The sequence below is a fragment of the Physeter macrocephalus genome, chromosome 2, assembly GCF_002837175.3.
Source record: "Physeter macrocephalus isolate SW-GA chromosome 2, ASM283717v5, whole genome shotgun sequence".
Taxonomy (NCBI): domain Eukaryota; kingdom Metazoa; phylum Chordata; class Mammalia; order Artiodactyla; family Physeteridae; genus Physeter; species Physeter macrocephalus.
In genome coordinates this window covers 118,221,777-118,242,431 of record NC_041215.1, presented here as the reverse complement: position 1 = coordinate 118,242,431, position 20,655 = coordinate 118,221,777, and the positions used below count along the sequence as shown (strand labels likewise).

Genomic DNA, 20,655 nt, shown 5'->3' with positions numbered 1-20,655 from the left:
CAGAAACCTGGGGAGGCACGGGAAGAAGGGGAGGCCATCAGCATTCAGTGCTTTAGGAAAGGACATCCCTGTTCAGTCACTAGTGAGCTGAGAAGGTGGGGACAGTACTCTGGCACTTGCCATGGGTTGCAGATCTGAAAGGCTGATTGCCAGGGACTGGTGAGTAATGAGATGAGGAGGAAGTGAGAACAGCTATGGAAGCTCCCTTTGAAGCCACATGGCAAAGAAGGGAGGGTGGAGAAGCACGTGGCATTTGAGGAAGCCTGGGGGTAAAGGGAAGGGCGTCCTGGCTAGTGCGTCAGTGAAACCAGCTGTCCTCTCAGGAAGAGAGAGCTAGTTTCTTGCAGAATTCTTTTTCTTGGGTTGGGCATCTGAGGTTCAAGCTTTCGGGTGTTTGTTCAGAGGTGCCAGCTGATTAACTCTGGAAGGTGGAAGCCTGTCACGTGAGCCAGGGCAACTGCGGCTGGTCGCCTGAGCCAATCGGCCGTCAGGCCCTTGGCTGGGTTTCTGAATTAGGCGTCCTGTGACCCTATCATCTTGTAATCCTGGGAGGAGAGGGCCGCCAGCTCTCCGGGGACTTTTCCAGGGAAGGGAAATAGTGTGGCTGGTCTCCTTCTGAAATGAGCGATGGGGCTTCAAGGGGAGGAGTGGAGGAAGCACCCAGTAGGAAGGTGAGTCTAAGAAACCCAGGGTTTTCCTCAGTCCTGAAGCCTGAAGCTCAGTTTCAGAAAAGTATGAGCAGTTTCGCAGCTCTCTCTGTTGCAGACAAGCACAACCCAGTTCCAGACATTCACCTTTTAAACTCTGTCTTCATAATCTCAGGCCTGGGCAGTGAGCTGCCCACCCTGTCCGCATCTCGAAGGGAGTGGCTTTGCCTTTGTCTCACTCCTCGGAGATGACTTGGAGCTGGGTGGACGGGAGGGCATGTGGAGGTGGGGTGGGGAAAGTGGGAGGTGGCTGAGGTCCTTCCACCCGTTCCGAGGAGGGGAAGCAGAACCGAAGTCCCTAAAGGAAGGACCGGAGCACAACGTCCCAGGGAGTCAACCGTCCATCGGGAAGGACGTTCTTGGATCTGGCTGCAGTCTTGGCTAGAGCCTGGGAATATTTTGCTTCTAGAAAAGTTCATTTTTCTTCAGAGATTTCAATGGTGTTTTCTTAGTTCCTCCTTCAGGTCGGTCTCTGTTCTAAGTATCTGCCCTTTCGTCCTTCCCTCGCTTCCTACCTTGCTCGCACCCCGCCTCCCTTCCAGTTTGAAGAGGCAGTGTGGACAGTGGCTAAGTGTGTTGGCCCTACAACCAGACTGCCTGGGTCTGAAATCCCAGCTCCTCACTTACTGGAGTGCACACTTGAGCAAGTACTTCACCTCCCTGAGCCTCCGTTTCCTTGTTCTTCAGATGTTATAATAATCATATTCATCTCATAGAGTAACATGTCATATTATGAGAATTAACTAAGTAAATACATATAAAGAGCTGAGAGCAGTATCTGGGAAGTAGTAGGTCTTCTGTAAATATTATCTGTCTGTCTGTCTACTGTCTGTCTGTTGTGCTCTCTGTCTCTCTCTCTCTCTCTCTCTCTCGTTGTAAATGCCTTCAGATCCTTTTTGGATTTTTCCAGGTGACACAGAAAGAATATATTATGTTGAAAGAGCCTATAGAAATTATATTTCTAGAAGTTATAAATTATATAGTTATAAAATATAAATTATAAATTTCTAGAAGTTATGAAATATAAATTATACATTTCTACCAAAGTATAGAAATTATAGCTTAGAGTCCCAGTGATGGAGAGCTCATCATCATACAAAACCTTCATTCTGGATAGAGCGTTCCGTCAAACATTGATCTTCTTTCTGTGGCTCTACTAACACTAACAAGGCTTAGCAGACTAAGGAATAAATGAAGTTATTAGTTCTTGTTCTTAGGAGCGAATAAAAATACATCCGATTCTTTGGTTGAAAAATGTCAACATAGCCAAAGGACCAGATGCAAGGATGTGTCTTTCAAATGAACTGCTGCTAATAAATTTCGACCTGCAGTTTTTATGTCATAGGCCTTATTTGTTATATGTTTCAAACCTTGATTCTCACATTCCGTGTGTTAGTTATCTCTGCTACTTTTGTGACCTTTGACCTCACGAAGTCACTGATAAAAATGACTAGGCCCTGAAACGGAAACTGAGCCCTTTCCTGCATTATTAAAAACCTTCCTCCAGGCTGACATCAACAGTTTTGAGTACTCTTCAGTAGCTGCAAAAACTACCCTAGCCTGCGTTATCCATTTCACATTTCTCTGTGAAAAGCAAACATGAGAGAACAGGCCTGTTAGGGGCCTGTTAAAATCCAGACGTACCTCCCACCCTCCCATGTAGTACATGTCTTTCTCTTACTTATCTGAAATTTCCCACTACCTACAAAATGAAAGAAAGCTGTAGGCAGAATGGAAAGTAGAAAGCAAAATGGGAGAAGAAGTCAATGTGATTTTTTCTATCTTTTAGAGACTCTCTCTTCATTTTAAATAGAAAGTAGCATAAGATATGAATTAGTGAAAGTTGAAAGGGAAGAGATAACAGTTAACAATGTTCAAAGAATTCATTGTACCAAAAAGCCATCACTTTCAACTAGAAGCATTTGGCTACTCTTCATTTTGCAGTTCCCTGATTTAGATGTTTAATTTTTGCAATACAGTGTTACTATAGCCACAGTTGTATGGGGTCTTCTTTTAATGTCAGTGTTGAGTTGAAGTGGAAATTCCCAAAGGGATGTATACAGGGTATGATACATGTGGGTACTTGTATGATACATGTGGGTACTTGGTACTTTTTTTTTTTTTGGGCTGTGCCACATGGCATGCAGGATCTTAGTTCCCCAACCAGGGATCGAACCCGTGTCCCCTGCAGTGGAAGTACAGAGTCTGAACCACCAGACTGCCAGGGAAGTCCCTACTTGGTTCTTTTTGATGGTGATGTTAGAAAGAATGACTAGGAAGTAAAACATCTTAAGGCATTTTCTACTTTTAAGGCACATTTAGGAAAATATTGTAATTTTTTTTAGGAGACCATTTTCTATAAAACAAGCATATATGTTTATTATAAATTTGTTTCTGTCTATACCAGATGGTCAAAAAGTCAAGTTAAAGAAGTATCTGGAACCTTCTATTCTGGTACAGAATGATTGCTAAAATATATTATTAAGTGAAAAGTACAGGGTATAGTTCGCTACCATTTATGAGGAAAAAATGGAAGGGTACAGGAGAATTGGTAACATTTATTACTTGTGGAGAGGACACTGGTGGCTGAGGGACAGTCTTTAGTGCATTTTGAATTGTGAATCATATGACTATTACCTAACTTAAATAAACAAACAATAAATGCATAAGGAAAAAGAAGCTGGGTCAGGGAAGCAACAATAGGTAGTTATTCTTTTTTATTTCCTTTTACTAAGGGTGTATGGGTTTTGGAATTAGATGCACTTAGATTTGAATTCTGGCTTGGCTGCTGCTGGCAGTTGAACGTAGGGAAAGTTACCTCACTTCATGTAAAATTTGGGAAAGACCTTCTTGTCTGGGTTTTTATTCAGATCGAATATAATAAGGACCATTTCTTAAACTTCAGTTTGTGATGATCTGATTTGAGGGTATAAAATAAAGGAGATGAAGCAGATTTAAGCCTGGATATGAGCATCTTCCTCTGAAGATGGCTTTTCACTATCCAAGAAAGACAAAAGACATGATCATCTTAATGCTTGGGTTCCAGGTGGTGAATAGATTTTGGCTGAAAGTTATTATGAATCAAAAGTTAACTTTGAATGGATCATTATATCCAGCCAAAAGGGTTCAACATGTCTTTGCAATTAAGAAAATTGAGTGGTTAAGCAAATGATAGTTAGACCTTTCTCCTCCGGATTTTTGGAAGAAGTTAGCCAATGAGGTATAAGCCATCTCCTTTCCCCTGTTACAGCAACAGTCTTGTGAGAGTTGAGAAGCTCTGCTCTGGTGGACAGAATTCAGGGGAGGCACCATAAAGTGATCCCTGGATGCAGAAAAGGACTGCTGTTATATCTGTGTCATTGCCTAAGTCACTCCTGGGACAGAAAGGTTGAACCCTAGGTAGAGCCATTAATACTGCATTCTCTGTAAGCCATATCCATTCCCAGCTAAACAGCTCGATATGCTGAACATTTTTCCCTAGGGGTTAGAGGTAGGAAAATATGAGGTTAATATTTTGTGCTGTATTTATAATTACCTTTTTGTGTATGTATTCAATGAATGGGCTTTATAACGTGAATCTTTCAGATGTAAGAACCAGAAAGAGAACTCCAGTTGTCTAAACCAGAATGGAATTAGCTTAGGTAACAGAGTTCCAGAAACAGGACTGACTTCAGATGAAGTTTGATCCTGAGGCCCAGGATGGCCTTAGGCTCTACCTCTATGTGATACTTTCGTCTTTGTCCTCTTCTGAATATTGATTTTCTTTAAGCTGGCTCTTCTCAGTGTAGTAAAAGTGATGGGACCATTTCTAGGTTTTGTACCCTCACACCCCATCCTCCAGGGGAAGAAAGAATACCACTCCTGATCGTCCCAGAAGCCCCATGGATTTTGTTGTATCTCCTTGGCTTGAATTGGGTACTGTGCCCCTACTTGAGCCAATGGGATATGCTGATTGCCTTAAGTTATTGAATTTCAAGCCTGGAACCCCTTCAAAGAATTCTGATTTCATTGCTCTGGGAGGTGGATCCCATGCATTGGTATTTTAAAATATTCCCTGTTGGTTCTAATATGTTGCCAGGGTTGAGTTTATTAGCTTAAGCCAATCAGTGTTCAGTCTTAGAGCTGAGAATATAACTGTTCTCTAAAGGAAAACTGGGGTAAACTTGACAGACTGATGAGAGAAGGGGAAAATATATCCTGGAGAAGCAAACGTCAAATGTCTGCTTGTGGCAGACAGATCAGTTGCCCCAGTGTCTGTATCACATCTTTCTTATTTGCTACTAGAACCCAGATTTTGTTTGGGGCCACAGTGTGCCAGCCCCAGGGGATAGATCGTGATTTGTCCAAATACTAATGAGAATCTGTGTCCCCACTTGTCCTGTCTCCATTGCAATGAGAGAGAGAGAGAGAGAGAGAGAGAGAGAGGGAAGAGCTAAATTGCTCTCTTTGTCCATAGCAGAGAGCACAAAGAAATTTTAAAGTCAATGCATATGAGATTGGAAGTGTAAACCTAATATTTGGAGGAGTTATGGAAGTAGCTACCAGAGAAGAAGAAGAAAAGAAAGGAGAAGGAGGAGGAAGAAGAAAGAGGGAGGGGAGGAGGAAGAAAAAAAATGTTCAGAAGTAGCTACTTCTGAGGAATAAGGCAAAAAAAGAGGATGAGAAAGTAAACTTTTAGTTTTCATTCTATACCTTCTGTCGTCTTTGAATTTTTATTTCTATGTGATTATATAATTTTTATAATTAAAATTAAATTAATCTTTTTTTTTTTTTTTTTTTTTTTGTGGTACGCGGGCCTCTCACTGTTGTGGCCTCTCCCGTTGCGGAGCACAGGCTCCGGACGCGCAGGCTCAGCGGCCATGGCTCCCGGGCCCAGCCGCTCCGCGGCATGTGGGATCTTCCCGGACCCGGGCACGAACCCGTGTCCCCCGCATCGGCAGGCGGACTCTCAACCACTGTGCCACCAGGGAAGCCCTAAATTAATCTCTTTTGAAGTTGGTCCTAAGAGTATAAGATGATTTTAAAATATATGTCACCTATTGTTAGAGTACATTTCTTTAAATGTATAAATCACCTTTTTAACAAGAAGTAAGATTACTTTTTAATTGTGCTATGTTTCCACAACCTCACAGTAACACAGTGTAGGTATGAATAAAATGTTTTAATTTTATGCATGAGAAAATGATCCCAGGAGCTTAAATCAGAACTCAAGGTCAAGGCAAGCTCATGGGATCGAAAGCTGCAGGAGACCTAGCTCCTGATGGTGGCAGGAGATTGAGCTTTGTTCTCCTTTCATGTTTGGCCTCATCCTTCTTATCTAGCAACCCTGATCTGATTTGGCCAACAACTAGGGAGGAGAAAAACCTCAAAAATTAAGCCAAGCGTCTTCAGTTACTTGTTTGCAATCAAATTTTTTCAGTTTGACTTGGTTCCCAGGTACCTTATGAAATTAAATCTGCATGATTTCTTTTATTACACCTCTGCTAATGTATTCATTGTTAAAGTTTCGGGCCACAGCATCACAAAGACCACAATGTATTACTTCAGAAATTATGAGTAAGCAAAGATTTTTTTAAAATAAGAGTTTAACTTTTTATTTATTTATTTATTTATTTTTGCGGTATGCGGGCCTCTCACTGTTGTGGCCTCTCCCTCCGCAGAGCACAGGCTCCGGACGCGCAGGCTCAGCGGCCATGGCTCACGGGCCCAGCCGCTCCTCGGCATGTGGGATCCTCCCGGACCCGGGCACGAACCCGTGTTCCCTGCATCTGCAGGCGGACTCCCAACCACTGCGCCACCAGGGAAGCCCAAGAGTTTAACTTTTGATGTCTAATAGATTTGAGCATCAAGTCACTTGTGAAGAATATTTAACTTGTTATTTTCAAATTGTTTGTCTAAAGAAAATTGGTACAATTTTTAAAATGTAGAAGGACATCATAAGACTTGTTTTTCTCTAATACCAGGGAATAAATGAGTTTCTTTAGTTGTGGGTAAGATTTTGTTCATCACCGTTTCTCATTTGTTACATTTAGATTCTGTCCTTTGGGATCGTATGTTAAAGAGGAGTTCAAATTCTCCTCTTATTTATTTTTTCAAAAGCCAGTACTTAGTTAAAACTCTGCCCAAGCTTCTTTTGGTTTTAGAGCTTTAAATTTTGCACAGAACTTTCAAGTACTTTCATATATGATTATCCATGACTATTCTGTCAAAAGAAGACAGTAATAATATGGATTTATGAGATGCAGCATTTTATTCTGTTAATCCTAACAGGTACTTATCACGTGCATCGTGTGTGGATCCATCCTAAGCGGATCTTAAAATGTTACATCGTTGCTTCACCATCTTAACAGTTTATCAGAGGAACAGACACTGAAACGGAATGGATTTGTATAACATTCCGTGTTAGTATTTAGGAATAGCAAAATAACTGATAGATGGACAGCAAGAAAAGAAAGATTAAAAAAAAAGTCTGAAGCCCGGATTACCCACTGATGAATGGGTCTCCGAAAAATAGAGATTTGGCTACACTTCCTTCAGGACAGAAGTTCTGAGGCATCAGCCTAAGGAGCTAAAAGAAAAATTAGCAGAGACCTTTAATCGCAAGTTAATGAAGCCACCTGGTGGTTTGTTACATCATTTAAGGTTGTGTGAATACGCAAAGCATCTCATCTGTGGCTTGACTGTGTGGGTCTCTAATCACGTGTGAGTCGAAGCCTGATCTCTTTTCATTTAGTCCAGCAAGGAGGGTCAGTTTCACTGAGAATAAGCGCAGTGCTGCTCTGTGTAATCTTTTGTTTATTTATAGTCTTTTTTTTTAATCAAAAAGGACTTAAGGTAACGTACATGAAAATACAATGAGAGCACAAACTAGAAGAAGATGAGAAAAGAGAAAAATCATAAAGATATAAAAAGTAGTAAAAATTTTGATAATTCAAAAATGCTTTCAAAATCCTATATGTTTTCCATGAAAGGACTCTCCATTTTCAGGTAAGCGTGGAAACTGATCAGTTATAAAATTCACAATGTTCAGAACAGTGAAACATTTTTTAGGAAAAGTGAAATCCTACCTAACGTCAAGAGCAGAGAAATTTTTCTTCTGGAGGTCCTCACAAATGACGTGCTGCCTAACGTCATGTATAATGTCCTCAGTCCTCATAATAGAAATCATCCTGAGTCTTGGACGATTGTTTCTTAACTGTGCCTACACTGCTTTGGAGGAGAATGTGCACCAAACTCCATTTTCAGGGCTTGCATTAAAGCATTTAATCCTCACAGTAAGCCTGAGAGGTAGGTAGTATTACTGTCTCCATATTACAGATGAGGCCACTGACACACAGTGAGGTTATGAACTTGCCCGAAGTTAGGCTGTTAATAAATAATGGAGCTGGGATTCAAACCTGGGAAGTCTGGCTCTAACACCATGCTCTTTTTCATTTGAAATGAAAATGAGCATTTGAAATGAGCAAATGAACATTTGAAATGAAAATGAAAATTTTCATTTTCCTCTAATGAAAATGGCAGTACTGTATTGAACACTTACACAGTCTGTGGGGCATTAGAGAGGAGTGCTTTAACATGGTGCTGAAGATGAGGTCAGGATTGCATGTTTCTGAGATGACCCAGTCAGCGTTGCCTTCCAGTGTCACAGACTTCATCCCTGACCCCAGTCACTGCACACTTATGCAAACACATGTGTATACACACCTTTGGTCAAAAACAGAGGACCAGGAAAGAGTACTCAGATTCACCACTTCCTGATTTCTAGAAAATTGCTGGAATCCTTGACCTTTTTATAAAAAATTTATTTTATTGAGGTATAGTTGATTTACAATGTTGTGTTAATTTCCGCTGTACAGCAAAGTGATTCATTTATACATATATAGACACATTCTTTTTCATATTCTTTACCATTTTGGCTTATCACAGGATATTGAATATAGTTCCCTGTGCTCTATAGTAGGACCTTGTTTTTTATCCATTCTCTCTATAATAGTTTGCATCTGCTAATCCCAAACTCCCAGTCCTTCCCTCCTCCTTCTCTCCTCCCCCTTGGTAATCACAAGTCTGTTCTCTGTCTGTGAGTCTGTTTCTGTTTCATAGATAAGTTCATTTGTGTCATATTTTAGATTCCACATATAAGTGATATCATATGGTATTTGTCTTTCTCTTTCTGACTTACTTCACTTAGTGTGATAATCTCTAGGTCCATCCATGTTGCTGCAAATGGCATTATTTCATTCTTTTTATGGCTGAGGAGTATTCCATTGTATATATGTACCACATCCTCTTTATCCAGTCATCTGTTGATGGACGTTTAGGTTGTTTCCATGTCTTGGCTATTGTGTATAGTGCTGCTATGAACATAGGGGTGCATATATGTTTTTGAATTATAGTTTTGTGAAATCCATGACTTTTTGATGCCTTTGTATCTTCAGATACAAGATCTAAAATGCAATCATAACAAAACGCGCTTTATTTTGCTAGCTTTTCTTTCTCAAAGTGGTATCTATAAATGTTTGGGAAGGGCAGCTAAATTGATTTCTCTTAACCAGTCATGAAAGTTGATTAGAGATGAGCAAGGCAAGCCTTGAAAAGATCTTGGTAGGGAAATAATGGCATCATTGAAACATTTCCGGTTAGTGGAGTCAAAATATCATATAACTTGAGTCTTAAATTGAGCATTTAGAATGATGTTCTTTTAAGCTGTGCATTAGGATAGTTGTGTGGTTAATGTTCTTGCCAAGAGGAAAAGGTATACTCTATAAAATGACCCTTCTGTATAGAGAAGGCTCCTTGAAAACAAATTTCCATGGCATTTAAAACAAATGCCTAGCTCACTAAAGATTCTAATGCTCCTGAAAGATTCAAGTTCTGTTTGGGGACCAACATGATGGCCTACTACTCATAAGATTGAAGTTTTCAGAATGATAATCTTTTAATAGTTCTTCTGAATGCTTGAAAGATTCATCCTATCATGGGAACATAAATGAATGAGAACAATGCTGAGATACGGTGAAAGAAACATTGGCTGGAAATCAAGAAGCTTGGGATCTACTTCAGGTCTGCTTTATTCTGATAACAAAGAAAGACACAAATTCTCTGTGTGTCATTTTTCTTTTTTTTAAAGATTTTTTTTTTGATGTGGACCATTTTTAAACCGCTGGACCACCAGGGAAGTCTCTGTGTGTCATTTTTCTCATGAACTTTGGAGTGAGATCTGAATTCAAACACCAATTCTGATACCCGTTAGCTGGATGATACTGGATTAGCCAGTTAACCTTTCCGGGCCTCAGTTTCATTATCTATAAAATGGCTTCAGTAATACATAGATTTTATTAGGTGCTCACTGTGTGCAGGTATTTTATATATAAAGGGTTTTTTTTATACCTTTTATCTTTATAACTATCTTAAGTGGAATGTTCACTCTTGTTATCCCTACTTTACAGATGTTATCACTGCAGTTGAAAGAATAGGTAACGTGAAGAGTTTAATTAGGATAATTTATGTAATGTTTCATATCATCTGGTATACAGCAGATTCTCCAGACATGGAGCTGATGTATTCCTGTTGACTTCATCTTCCCATCTCCTTCTCTTCTTTTGGGATTTGTTTTGAAGATTAGTGAAGAGGAGAACCACAGGCTTAAACAGCTTAACTTTGGGAATTAGGGATTTAGGCCAAAGTGTAAAAATAAAACTGAATTTTTATTTTCCTACAGGAGTGGCAAAAACTCAACTATGATATCTACACCCTGCGACAGATTCGAAGGGAAGTGAGAAATAGATGGAAACGCATTTTAGAAGATTTAGGTGAGTCTGAAAGTGATTATGAAATGGTAAAAATAACCAGTTGTGATCATTCCTCTTCACTTTCTCCAGCATGGTTTTTAGGAAAGGAATGTCAGTAACTGACTGATTAAGGCCACTGTGTACTAATTATTTTCCCAATCCCGTCCTCCCTGTATCCTCAGATAAACATCTGATGTTTCTGTTATCACCAGACCCTGTCTTGAGGACATATTTTGCCATGTGTTACTCCATCTGTCCTCAGTATCAAGTAGCACAGGACAGTGGAATCATATGGGCACCACCATTGACTTTTTGGGCATTGTACATTGATTGCATTAGATGGGAGTGATTGGCCAGTTAATCATAGCTTTATAAGGTAAGGCAGATTGGGAGAAATATTATTTGTAAGAGAGACAGCAAAATACCTGTGGTATGAGAGTAGATATTGGGTATTGATTTTTCTTAAATCTGCCAGGGTTGTGATACAATAAACATGGTCCTCACATTATAAAGTAAGCTTGTTTTCATGTTTTAAAATAATGAATTTATTTGAAGTCCTCAGTCCTTCTGCTTTGAAAGAGAACATGACACCTTGGCATCATAACCTTTCAAAAGTGGAGTACCAAGTTGCTAGCCGCTGTTGCTTTAGTTGGGATATGATGGGGTGGGGTGGAACTCTGCCCTCTTTACTCACCCAGTATTGTTCTGACTTAATAGTCTCCTCTTTATGATGTAAGTTATCCCAGGAAGGGTAAATCTGTGAGTCTCTTAGACCTTTGCATAAGTAATTTAACCAGTCAGCCATATTGCCCCGGGGGAAGGGAATCTGGGCTTGGAGAAGTAGGGGCCTGAAGGTGACCATTGTGCAGGTTGCAGGGGAAGTAGGAATTCAGGAAACAGGGGAGGAGGTGAAGAGTAGGGAGTGGGAGGAGGGTTTCCAAACCAAAAAAAGGGGCAGCAGGCAGTCAGTGGATGAGTATCTGAGGCTTAACTCGGAGGAAAAAGTTAACAAAGAAAATCTGGTAAGAAGAAATCGCAAAGGAATTTTAATTAAAGACCCCACCAACCTCACTGTGCTGGGAAGCAGCACAGGGAGTGGTGCCTTGGGCTTCAGTTTTCTCATATTTGTTCCTAATCCACTGTTGGGTCCCTTAATCTCCTGCAGGACCATCATTTCCTTGTGACTAATTTACGTGAGGGTTCAATCTCTTTACCTTAGGTTTTCAAAAGGAAGCAGACTCTTTGTTGTCAGTGACAAAACTCAGCACCATCAGTGATTCTAAAAACACAAGGAAAGCTCGGGAGATATTGTTGAGACTGGCTGAAGAGACCAATATTTTCCCAACCAGTTGGGAGCTTTCGGAGAGATATCTCTTTGTTGTGGTAAGTGGATGTCTTTGTCCACCTGCTCCGATTTTGTTTTAAAGTTTTGCTTCTCTGTTAGTCCATATTCTCAGCATTCTCACACCACCAGCTCCACCATGGTATGAGGTATGGCAGATGATTCTGGCATCTTATGCATTGGTACCCAGTGGCCAGCACATCATAATCACTTGGAGGGCTTTAAAAATTCAGGTTTATGAGGCTTCCCTGGTGGTGCAGTGGTTGAGAATCTGCCTGCTAATGCAGGGGACACGGGTTCGAGCCCTGGTCTGGGAGGATCCTACATGCCGCGGAGCAACTGGGCCCGTGAGCCACAACTACTGAGCCTGCGCGTCTGGCGCCTGTGCTCCGCAACAAGAGAGGCCGCGATAGTGAGAGGCCCGCGCACCGCAATGAAGAGTGGCCCCCGCTTGCCACAACTAGAGAAAGCCCTCGCACAGAAACGAAGACCCAACACAGCCAAAAATAAATAAATAAATTAATTAATTAAAAAAAAATTCAGGTTTCTGGATTGCACTTAGACCAGCTGAGACTTGCATTGTGGCTCGAGAATCTATCTGTATTTTTCAGCCAATTTTGCTGTGAAGTCAGCTTTCTGAACCATTTCTAGGTCAAAGAGATGTGAGAAATACTGTGTGTATAACCTAAGATTGAAAAATGATTTGAAAGGACTCTAAGAGCAGTGGAATGTTTCTTGGATAATGTAAGTAAGGGCTAAGGAGTGTCTCTCAATTTGTTGGGAAAAATTTAATAAATGTTTTACTCACTCATCATTATTTCTAGGGTAGATATTGTAGTTTTTAGATTGGTTTTCCTGCCAACATGGCTTGGTTCCCATCTTGACAACATTTGTATTTGTAATATTTTGGCAGGACCGTCTCATTGCACTCGATGCTGCGGAAGAATTCTTTAAAATTGCCAGTCAAACGTACCCCAAGAAGCCTGGGGTCCCATGCCAGGCAGATGGCCAGAAAGAACTGCACTACCTTCCCTTTCCAAGTCCCTAAGGGAGAGGCTACGAGGCAGAATGGGATTTCTTCCACTGGAACTCAACAGCCTACCAAAGCTGGACAGATGCGTGTGAAAGAGAATGAGCAAGAAGAGGGCTAGAGGGCTTCCCTGGTGGTGCAGTGGTTGAGAGTCCGCCTGCCGATGCAGGGGACGTGGGTTCGTGCCCCGGTCCGGGAAGATCCCACATGCCGCGGAGTGGCTGGGCCCATGAGCCTGCGCGTCCGGAGCCTGTGCTCCGCAACGGGAGAGGCCACAACAGTGAGAGGCCCGCGTACCGGGAAAAAAAAAAAAAAAAAAAAAAAAAGAAGAGGGCTAGCTAAGAGAAAAAGGATTCTGAGTCCTACAAAAATCTAAGCATTTGGATATCTGGTCATCATGATGACTTGACTATATGAAAGTTGAGGCTGCGTTGAAACACCCTGGTGATCTTGCATCAGAGAGTTGGTCAGTGGGATATTTCATCATGGGTGATTAGATTCCAAGAACCCATTGCCACCATTTTGGTTTTGGTTGTACAATAAGCTCTAGCCACTAGTCCTATTGGCAGAATAGGATGTTCTAGTTAATAAAATAAGATTAATAGAGCTATCATTGAGCCCAAATATGGATTACCAATTTTAAAATAATTGTTATATAATATAGGCTAACACCAAAATAATACCAGGTGTGACAAGACCTTTCTTTGCTTTGGAAGCACCTACAGAACCTTGGAGGTGTTTGAGGCATCATTTTGAGATTATTCAGAAGTTTAGATGTACCAAGGAAGAGAACGATCTAGGAGTGCTGCTCAGAAGTGAATCCTAAATAGAATGCTCCCAAGCAGAACTTCCTGCAGCTACATGTGAAAAGCTGTGTCTTCAGCTGTGGTACAGACATCTTGAATTCTCAACGTTATTGATATCTGGTTACCTCATTTTTACATATTGTCCAGCTCTAGTCCACAAGCCCTTGATATTTTATCTGGGATAGCATCTATTTGACCTTTACTGTCTTCTCTTCTCTTTAACCTGTTTCCAGCTTGTTGACTGAGAGTTGCACCTGCCCAGGGACCTGTCATGCAGCGTGGCCTCAGCTCCAGGACCCAGAGTGGGCATGGAGAGCCTGTGGTCACAGTGCACTGGGGTCAGTGTTCCTCCTGCCAGCCCGGGGCTTAGCCCCGCGAGGCACCGGCAGCAGCAGTATCAACTCTGCAGGCAGTGTTGCATTGAAGAAGGTCATTGCTGGACTTTCTTCCATCCTGAAGATGATTTTCAAAGCGGAGCAATTCTGTCAACACAGTTTGCTTCTATCCACAGATTGAGCAGCCCAGTTTCAAAAGTTAATTGCCACCTAAGCAAGGAGCTTGCCACGAAATCAGGGTTCATTTTATTGAAAAGACTTCCAGAGCTTGTCAGATTTATCAGTAGACTGCTGAGAACAATGGCAATATTTTCACTTTTACAGATTTTACTTCTCTGACTTCAAGTTAAAAAGTAACTTGTATTTAGTCTGTGCAGGGAATTGTGACTTCAAAATTTCCCTACCCTGATTCGCTCTTTTGGTAGTGAACACAATGTTTAAAATATTTGTTAGAGGAGATACATGTTCTCCATTTATGAATGCTTTGCAGACCAATTTAACTCACATGTTTCAGAAATATTCTTCCTAGTTTAATAAGTAAACTAAAAGTTTTATTTTTTAAAATAAAAAATACATTTTTTATTTTGTTTTATTTAGTACTTAGTACCTCTCTCATGTTGTTTAAAATTAGCCTGCAGATATTTTCCCTCACATCTATAGGCTCTTGCAAGATAAACATACAAACAGTGAGACAAACAAACAAAAACAAACAATAAATTAACCCCCCCCAAAAAAATCTTTGAAAATCATATTGTTTTCATCTTTGTTCTTGGAATTTGTATTTTGTCTTTCTGCCTTTTTTTGCTGTCAAAATAGATGAGACTGTTTGCATCTATGGAGAATACATTGTAACCATAGTCTTTATTTTTGGTAATGAATAAGTAAGGATACAATTGTCTCTATGATTATAAAAACTCATGGAATTATCCAGGAAATTTTCCTTGCAAAGAATTAAAAGGTTTCTGTATTTACTTTTCAGCTGAATGTGTGTCATATTTCTGAGAATTAAGAAGGAACAGATATTCTTTCCCTAATTCCTTTAAATTAAAGGGTAAAGAGGCTGAGAGACAGATGGGCTTAAGGACCTCCCATCATTCTAAAGCCAGTCAAGGGGCAGATCTGTGCTCAGGTCCATTGAGGAGTACATGAGAGAGGCTTGAGGGTGACTGAAATCACCACTTCAGGTCACAAGGTGCTCAGCACAGCCAGGATCCAAAGGTTCGTGTGTGTATGCAGGGCAGTTGCAGGTGGTAGATGGATGGAAAATTTTATATTAATAATTACTTATTTTAATGTGCACCAGGGGGAAAACCCTGTAATTAGCAGATAGAACACCTGATTTCCTATTCCATGAATATTATTGCAACAGATAATAAAGTATTTATGTTTTCTTAAAGGAGGCCCCAGGAAGGCACAGTGGACACACTAACCAAAGTGATAAAGAATGCTTTGGTGAGGAGTCACCAGCATCACTGAAAACTCAGTAGTATCCCTGTAGGCCAGAGGGTATTCCAGAAGTGGGCTCACTGGTAGCAATGGGGATGGAAGAATAGGGGCCCAGTGGCAATGCTTCACTGTCAGAAGACAAGTGGACACAATTATCATAACGAATGGCCAGATCCGAGGGGTACCTGCGAAGAGATTTGGAGATGGTTGATGGATCATGGCATCCCTAGGGGCAAAATAGATGGGTAGCCAATAAGAGTATTGCTCAAGCTGTACCATCGAAAGATCTCAAGGATGGAGGATCAGGAGATAGGTAGGTCACAGCCACAGCCACATGATAAGTAGTTATGATCTCTTGCCAAGTTTCCAGACCTTGGCTATTTTCTAGACCCAGAAACTACTGACTAAAGGAAAGACTAGATCCCCAAGAAGGAAGACTTTGAAACATCACTGCAAGTGTATATGGCACTGCTTCCCCTAGTCCTGCCTCTAAAGGACCTATGGTCATTTGCTGAGATAACTGTACACTGGGGAAAGGAGTATACACAAACACTCTGAGGACATGGGACACAAGATCCAAGTTGACATTGATACCCAAGGACAAGAGTATCATTACAGTGTGCCATTTAGAAGGAGGGTACATGGAATTCAAATAATAAATGGAGTCCTACCCCAGTTCTAACTCACAGTAGGTCCATTGAGTTCATGGATCTACCCAGTGGTCACCTTCCCAGTTCTGGAATAAATTATTGGGCTGAGCATACTTGGGACTTGGCAGAACCAACGTTCACTTTTTGGCCTGTGGGTTAAACACCATCTTAATGAGAAAGCTAAGTGAAAGGCTCTGAAACTGCTTCACCAAGAAGTACTGGCCAAGTACTGGCCAAGTACAAGTACTGGTCAAGATAGTAAACCAAAATCAATATTGCACTCCAGAAAGATGACAGAGATTAGTATCCTTAAAGACCTAAAGGATGCAGGAGTGTTGGTCCTGATTATAATTCCATTTAATTCACCACTCTGGCCCTAAAACTAGATGGACACTGGAGAATGAAAGTGAATTCAACCAAGCAGTAGCCCTAATTGCAGCTGCTGAGCTAGAGGTGGGATCTTTGTGAGAATAAAGTAACAAGTCTCAGCTACAATGTGACTATTGATCTGGCAAATGCATTCTTTCCATACCCATCAGAAAGGTAAGTCAGGAAGTGTTTGTGTTCACTTGAGATGGACAACAGTATACATTTATGGTATTGCTCCAGAGCTATCTAAACTCTCCTGCCGTCTGTTATAATATAGCCCCAAAGGATCTGGACCATCTGGACTCTGGAGAATATCACATTGGTTACTATATCGGTAACCTTAGATCCGATGAGTACCAAGTGGCAAATGCATTGGAGACCTTAAGGAAAGACATGCACTTCAAAGGATGAGAGAGAAATTCTACAGAGTCTCAGGGGCCTGTCACTTCGGTGAAGTTTTCAGGGGTCCATTGGTCTGTGGCATGCTGAAATATCCCCTCAAAGGAAAGGTTGAGTTATTTCATCTTACACCTCCCAACTTTATGGAGCCAGCAGAATGCTTGGTAGGCTTCTTTATGTTGTCACCTAGAAATACTGCTCCATCCCATTTAACTGGGTGACATGAAAAGCTGCCAGCTCTGAATGAGGTCCAGGGGAAGAAGGGGCTCCAAAGCAGGTCCAGGCTATGGCCAAGTGGTTTGACACTTGTATCATAGGACCCTGCAGACCCCTTAGTATTAAAAGTCAGTGATAAGAAAAGCTGCTATGTGGAATTTATGGAAAACTCAATAGGAGAATGACAACACAGACTCCTTGGGTTCTGGAGTAAGGCCATGCCATTTGCAAGGGATAATTACACATTACTTGAAAAACTGCTTATCATGAGTTGGGTTTTTGTCAGACTCACGAAGGCATGAGTGCAAAGTCTAGCAACAATCTGCTTTTTTCCTGTTATTTTTAATATAAACTATTAATTTTAGAATAGTTTTAGATTTACAGAAAAGTTCCAAAGGCTGTACAGAGCATTCCCATATGCCTCATATCAAGTTTCCATTATTAACATCAAACCGTAGAATGGTACATTTGTCACATCTAATGAACCACTATGGATGCATTATTATTAACTGAAGTCCATAGTTTATTCCAATACCTTAGTTTTTACCTAATGTCTTTTTCTGTTGCAGGATCCTGCCTGGGTCACTGTATTGCATATAGTCATCATGCTCTCTTAGGCGCCTCTTGGCTGTGATAGTTTCTCAGACTTTCCTTGCTTTTAGATGACCTTGACAGTTTCGAGGAGTACTGTTAGGGAATCTAGAAGAGAGATGATAAGTATTACTGTGGCCTTGAGACCAGCTGTAGCAGTGGGGCTGTAAATTGTTCAATTAGCCTTTCCTCAGGAAAAGAAATGCCCCAGACTCCCAGAGGATCCTCTCCCAGGATGTGCCATAAAAAGCAAGTGGATCCAAGCAGCACAGGGATGCACCGTAGCAGGTGTTGTGGAGCACTGCTTGGGTCTGCCCCCTTTGGGGCTGAACTATTCATTCCCTCAGCTTCTGGCAGTGTTGGTGTCTGAGATCTCAGCTGGGTCTCTCTGTCGGAATTGACATCAACCAGTGAGAGCGGCCTTGTCCAAGGCCACTCCCCTGTTAGGGGCATCCTGCCTCTACTGACTAGTTAGTTGTTGCAGGGCTAGGAAGAGTTATCCTAGCTCTAGAGCTCGCCATTAGATTGACTGAGGGCTTCATCGTGATGACATCTCAGTACAATTTTCCCAACCCTGCCTTTCCTCTCTCCTCCGTAGGTATTTGCTTATAAACTTCTTGCACGCCAATCTCCATTTCAGTCTTTTCTTCAGGAAACCCCACTGTGACAGTATCTTGAGTCAACAATAAAATACACAGGTCTGCAATTGTAGCTAACACATTCATAGTGATTCTCCATTAGTTTTAGTATAACTAGGCTGGAGTATTTATCTATTGAAATACGTATTATTTCATTATGAGTCATTAAAATATGTTAAATACGTATTTATCTTTGGTATTTGGGCATTATTTAAAAATGTTAATTAGGTAGTTGTTATTTGTAAATTCATTTAACATAGTGGTTAAATCATTTTTAAAGATCATCATGAAAGTTAACTTTCCTTTAGCTAAGAAATTAAAGTCAGTAACTTCTGGAAGAGGACCGCATTGACAGCAGCAGAAACTAGTTTATGTGATTACTCGCCCATTATCAAAGAGGGATCGTGGCACAAAGATGGCTTGTTTTCTGTTGGATGAATGCATTTTTCCATTCTCTCAGATCACTTTCTATTACTAACGTCACAAGAAATCTGTTTGAATTTGAGCAAGTTGCATTGAAAGGAGTATACTCATAATTTCCAAATCACTACTGTGTACAGAGTGAAAACGGCCAGCCACTTTGAACTTTCTTTTACAATGTTTCAAAGAGTGTTATTATTAGCTTCCAGAGTATTATTCTATATTTTGCTTTGCCAGACTACAAATGGACATATGGCATTTCAATTTTCATCTCCCTTAGCTTATGGGTTTAGAAACCTGGGCTGTGGAGAACTGAGTCGGGGAACCAAGTCTTAACTGATTCTCATCCTTTAATCATTTAGTAACTAAATGGGATATATCTGATTTTGCTACTCATCTATATTCTAAGTATTTAGTGAGATTAAATTTAGAAAGAACAGTATTTTGTATATATGTATATATATTTCTATATTATATATTATAAAAGGAACAAAAGTAAAATTATGAGATTTATAAGAGCTAAATAAAGCACAGACCAATCAATCAGTACTCTTTCAAAAACCAACAGCTGTAGTTTTTAGGTAGCAATTTACTTTAAAAATTCTTCCGTATTAGTAGTGTGAAATGTGTAAGTAAATTTGATCATATATCCTAGAGACGTGTATTTAGCATTTGAAGTATCCTAATCAGGAACCTACTTTCCAAGATGGTTCTTTGATCATTTCAATCATCTTTATCAAAATTTACACCAGAAAATTCATTAAGTTGTGTAAAGTGTGTTAGGAATGATATTCCATTTGTGAAATGAGTAGTAGTCAGGGTAGGTGGTTAGCTAGAAAGACTGACTGGCCTCCATCATCTTTGCAGGATGAAGGTATTAAGAATCTCTTATAACCAGCCGTGCTGAAGGGCTAGAGCACCTTTTTCTGCCTACTTCAAAGGCCTGACACCAAGCTGTCTGATTTGGTTATCAGAACACTGTTGTGTCTGCCTAAGAATGAAACTTTGATTCAAGTTTCTTTCAAACATTTATTTCAATATTGTGGGTCCTGAGAAAAGAAAGAGGGGGACTTCTCTGGGATTACAGGAAGCAGATGCACAATTCCTGGTTAATGAGTGTTGTATGTTTAGAAGAATTTGGGCTAAGATTTGCTTTCACTTGGTTGCAAGATTATGGGAGATGAAACCTACGGCCTTCACCTTCTTCTTGTAATTGCTGGAAATCACTGATATTTACTAAAAGCCTGGGCTTCTGCTGAAAGGTCACAGTGACTTAGGTCAACTACTATCCTCTTTTAAAAATATAAAAGTAATGCAGAAAATTTTAAAATAGTAAAACAACCATAATACTAGAATTCTATTATAATCATTCATAACATTTTGGGAGGATTCACTTTTTATGTGCATATTTTCAATTTGTATGTACAATTTTCTATCCTGATTATTAAATTTAGGTCAGGGTTCCTGAGCTCAAATGCCTCCAAGGGTAACTGGGTAGGGACTGTGGACCAAAGAGAGTTGTGTTCCTTACTCTAAATGGAAGAGTTACAGCCTCTCACCTTCTGAGATGGCCCACACTCTGTGGAGTGTGTTTCTCTCTAAATAAATCCACTTTCTTACCTTTAAAAAAAAAAAAGGGAACAATTATTTCTTAGCTCCAAAAGATTGCTGTCATGCAAAAGGGCTCAGTTCTGATTTTTTGGCAAGAGCCAAACAAACATGATTATTATGTAAATTTTATCCATTTAAAAATACTGGTTGGGCTTCCCTGGTGGCGCAGTGGTTGGGAGTCCGCCTGCCGATGCAGGAGACACGGGTTCGTGCCCCGGTCCGGGAGGATCCCGCGTGCCGCGGAGCGGCTGGGCCCGTGAGCCGTGGCCGCTGGGCCTGCGCGTCCGGAGCCTGTGCTCCGCGGAGG

The 20,655-nt window shown here is 40.7% G+C and overlaps 1 protein-coding gene across 6 annotated transcripts in view; it reads left to right on the top strand.

The window, feature by feature from the left end:
- MREG (melanoregulin) overlaps nucleotides 1-20,655 on the top strand; it is a 154,248-nt gene that overhangs the window by 114,834 nt on the left and 18,759 nt on the right. For 5 of the 6 annotated variants that reach the window (XM_055089938.1, XM_055089944.1, XM_055089951.1 and 2 more), the window contains 3 exons: nucleotides 10,426-10,516; nucleotides 11,715-11,878; nucleotides 12,751-15,113. In XM_055089938.1, the coding sequence (XP_054945913.1) occupies nucleotides 10,426-10,516; nucleotides 11,715-11,878; nucleotides 12,751-12,885 (390 nt within the window). In that variant the 3' untranslated portion in view covers nucleotides 12,886-15,113. Of the gene's footprint in view, nucleotides 1-10,425; nucleotides 10,517-11,714; nucleotides 11,879-12,750; nucleotides 15,114-20,655 lie in introns of those variants that run through there. The other variant, XM_055089957.1, reaches the window with a different exon arrangement.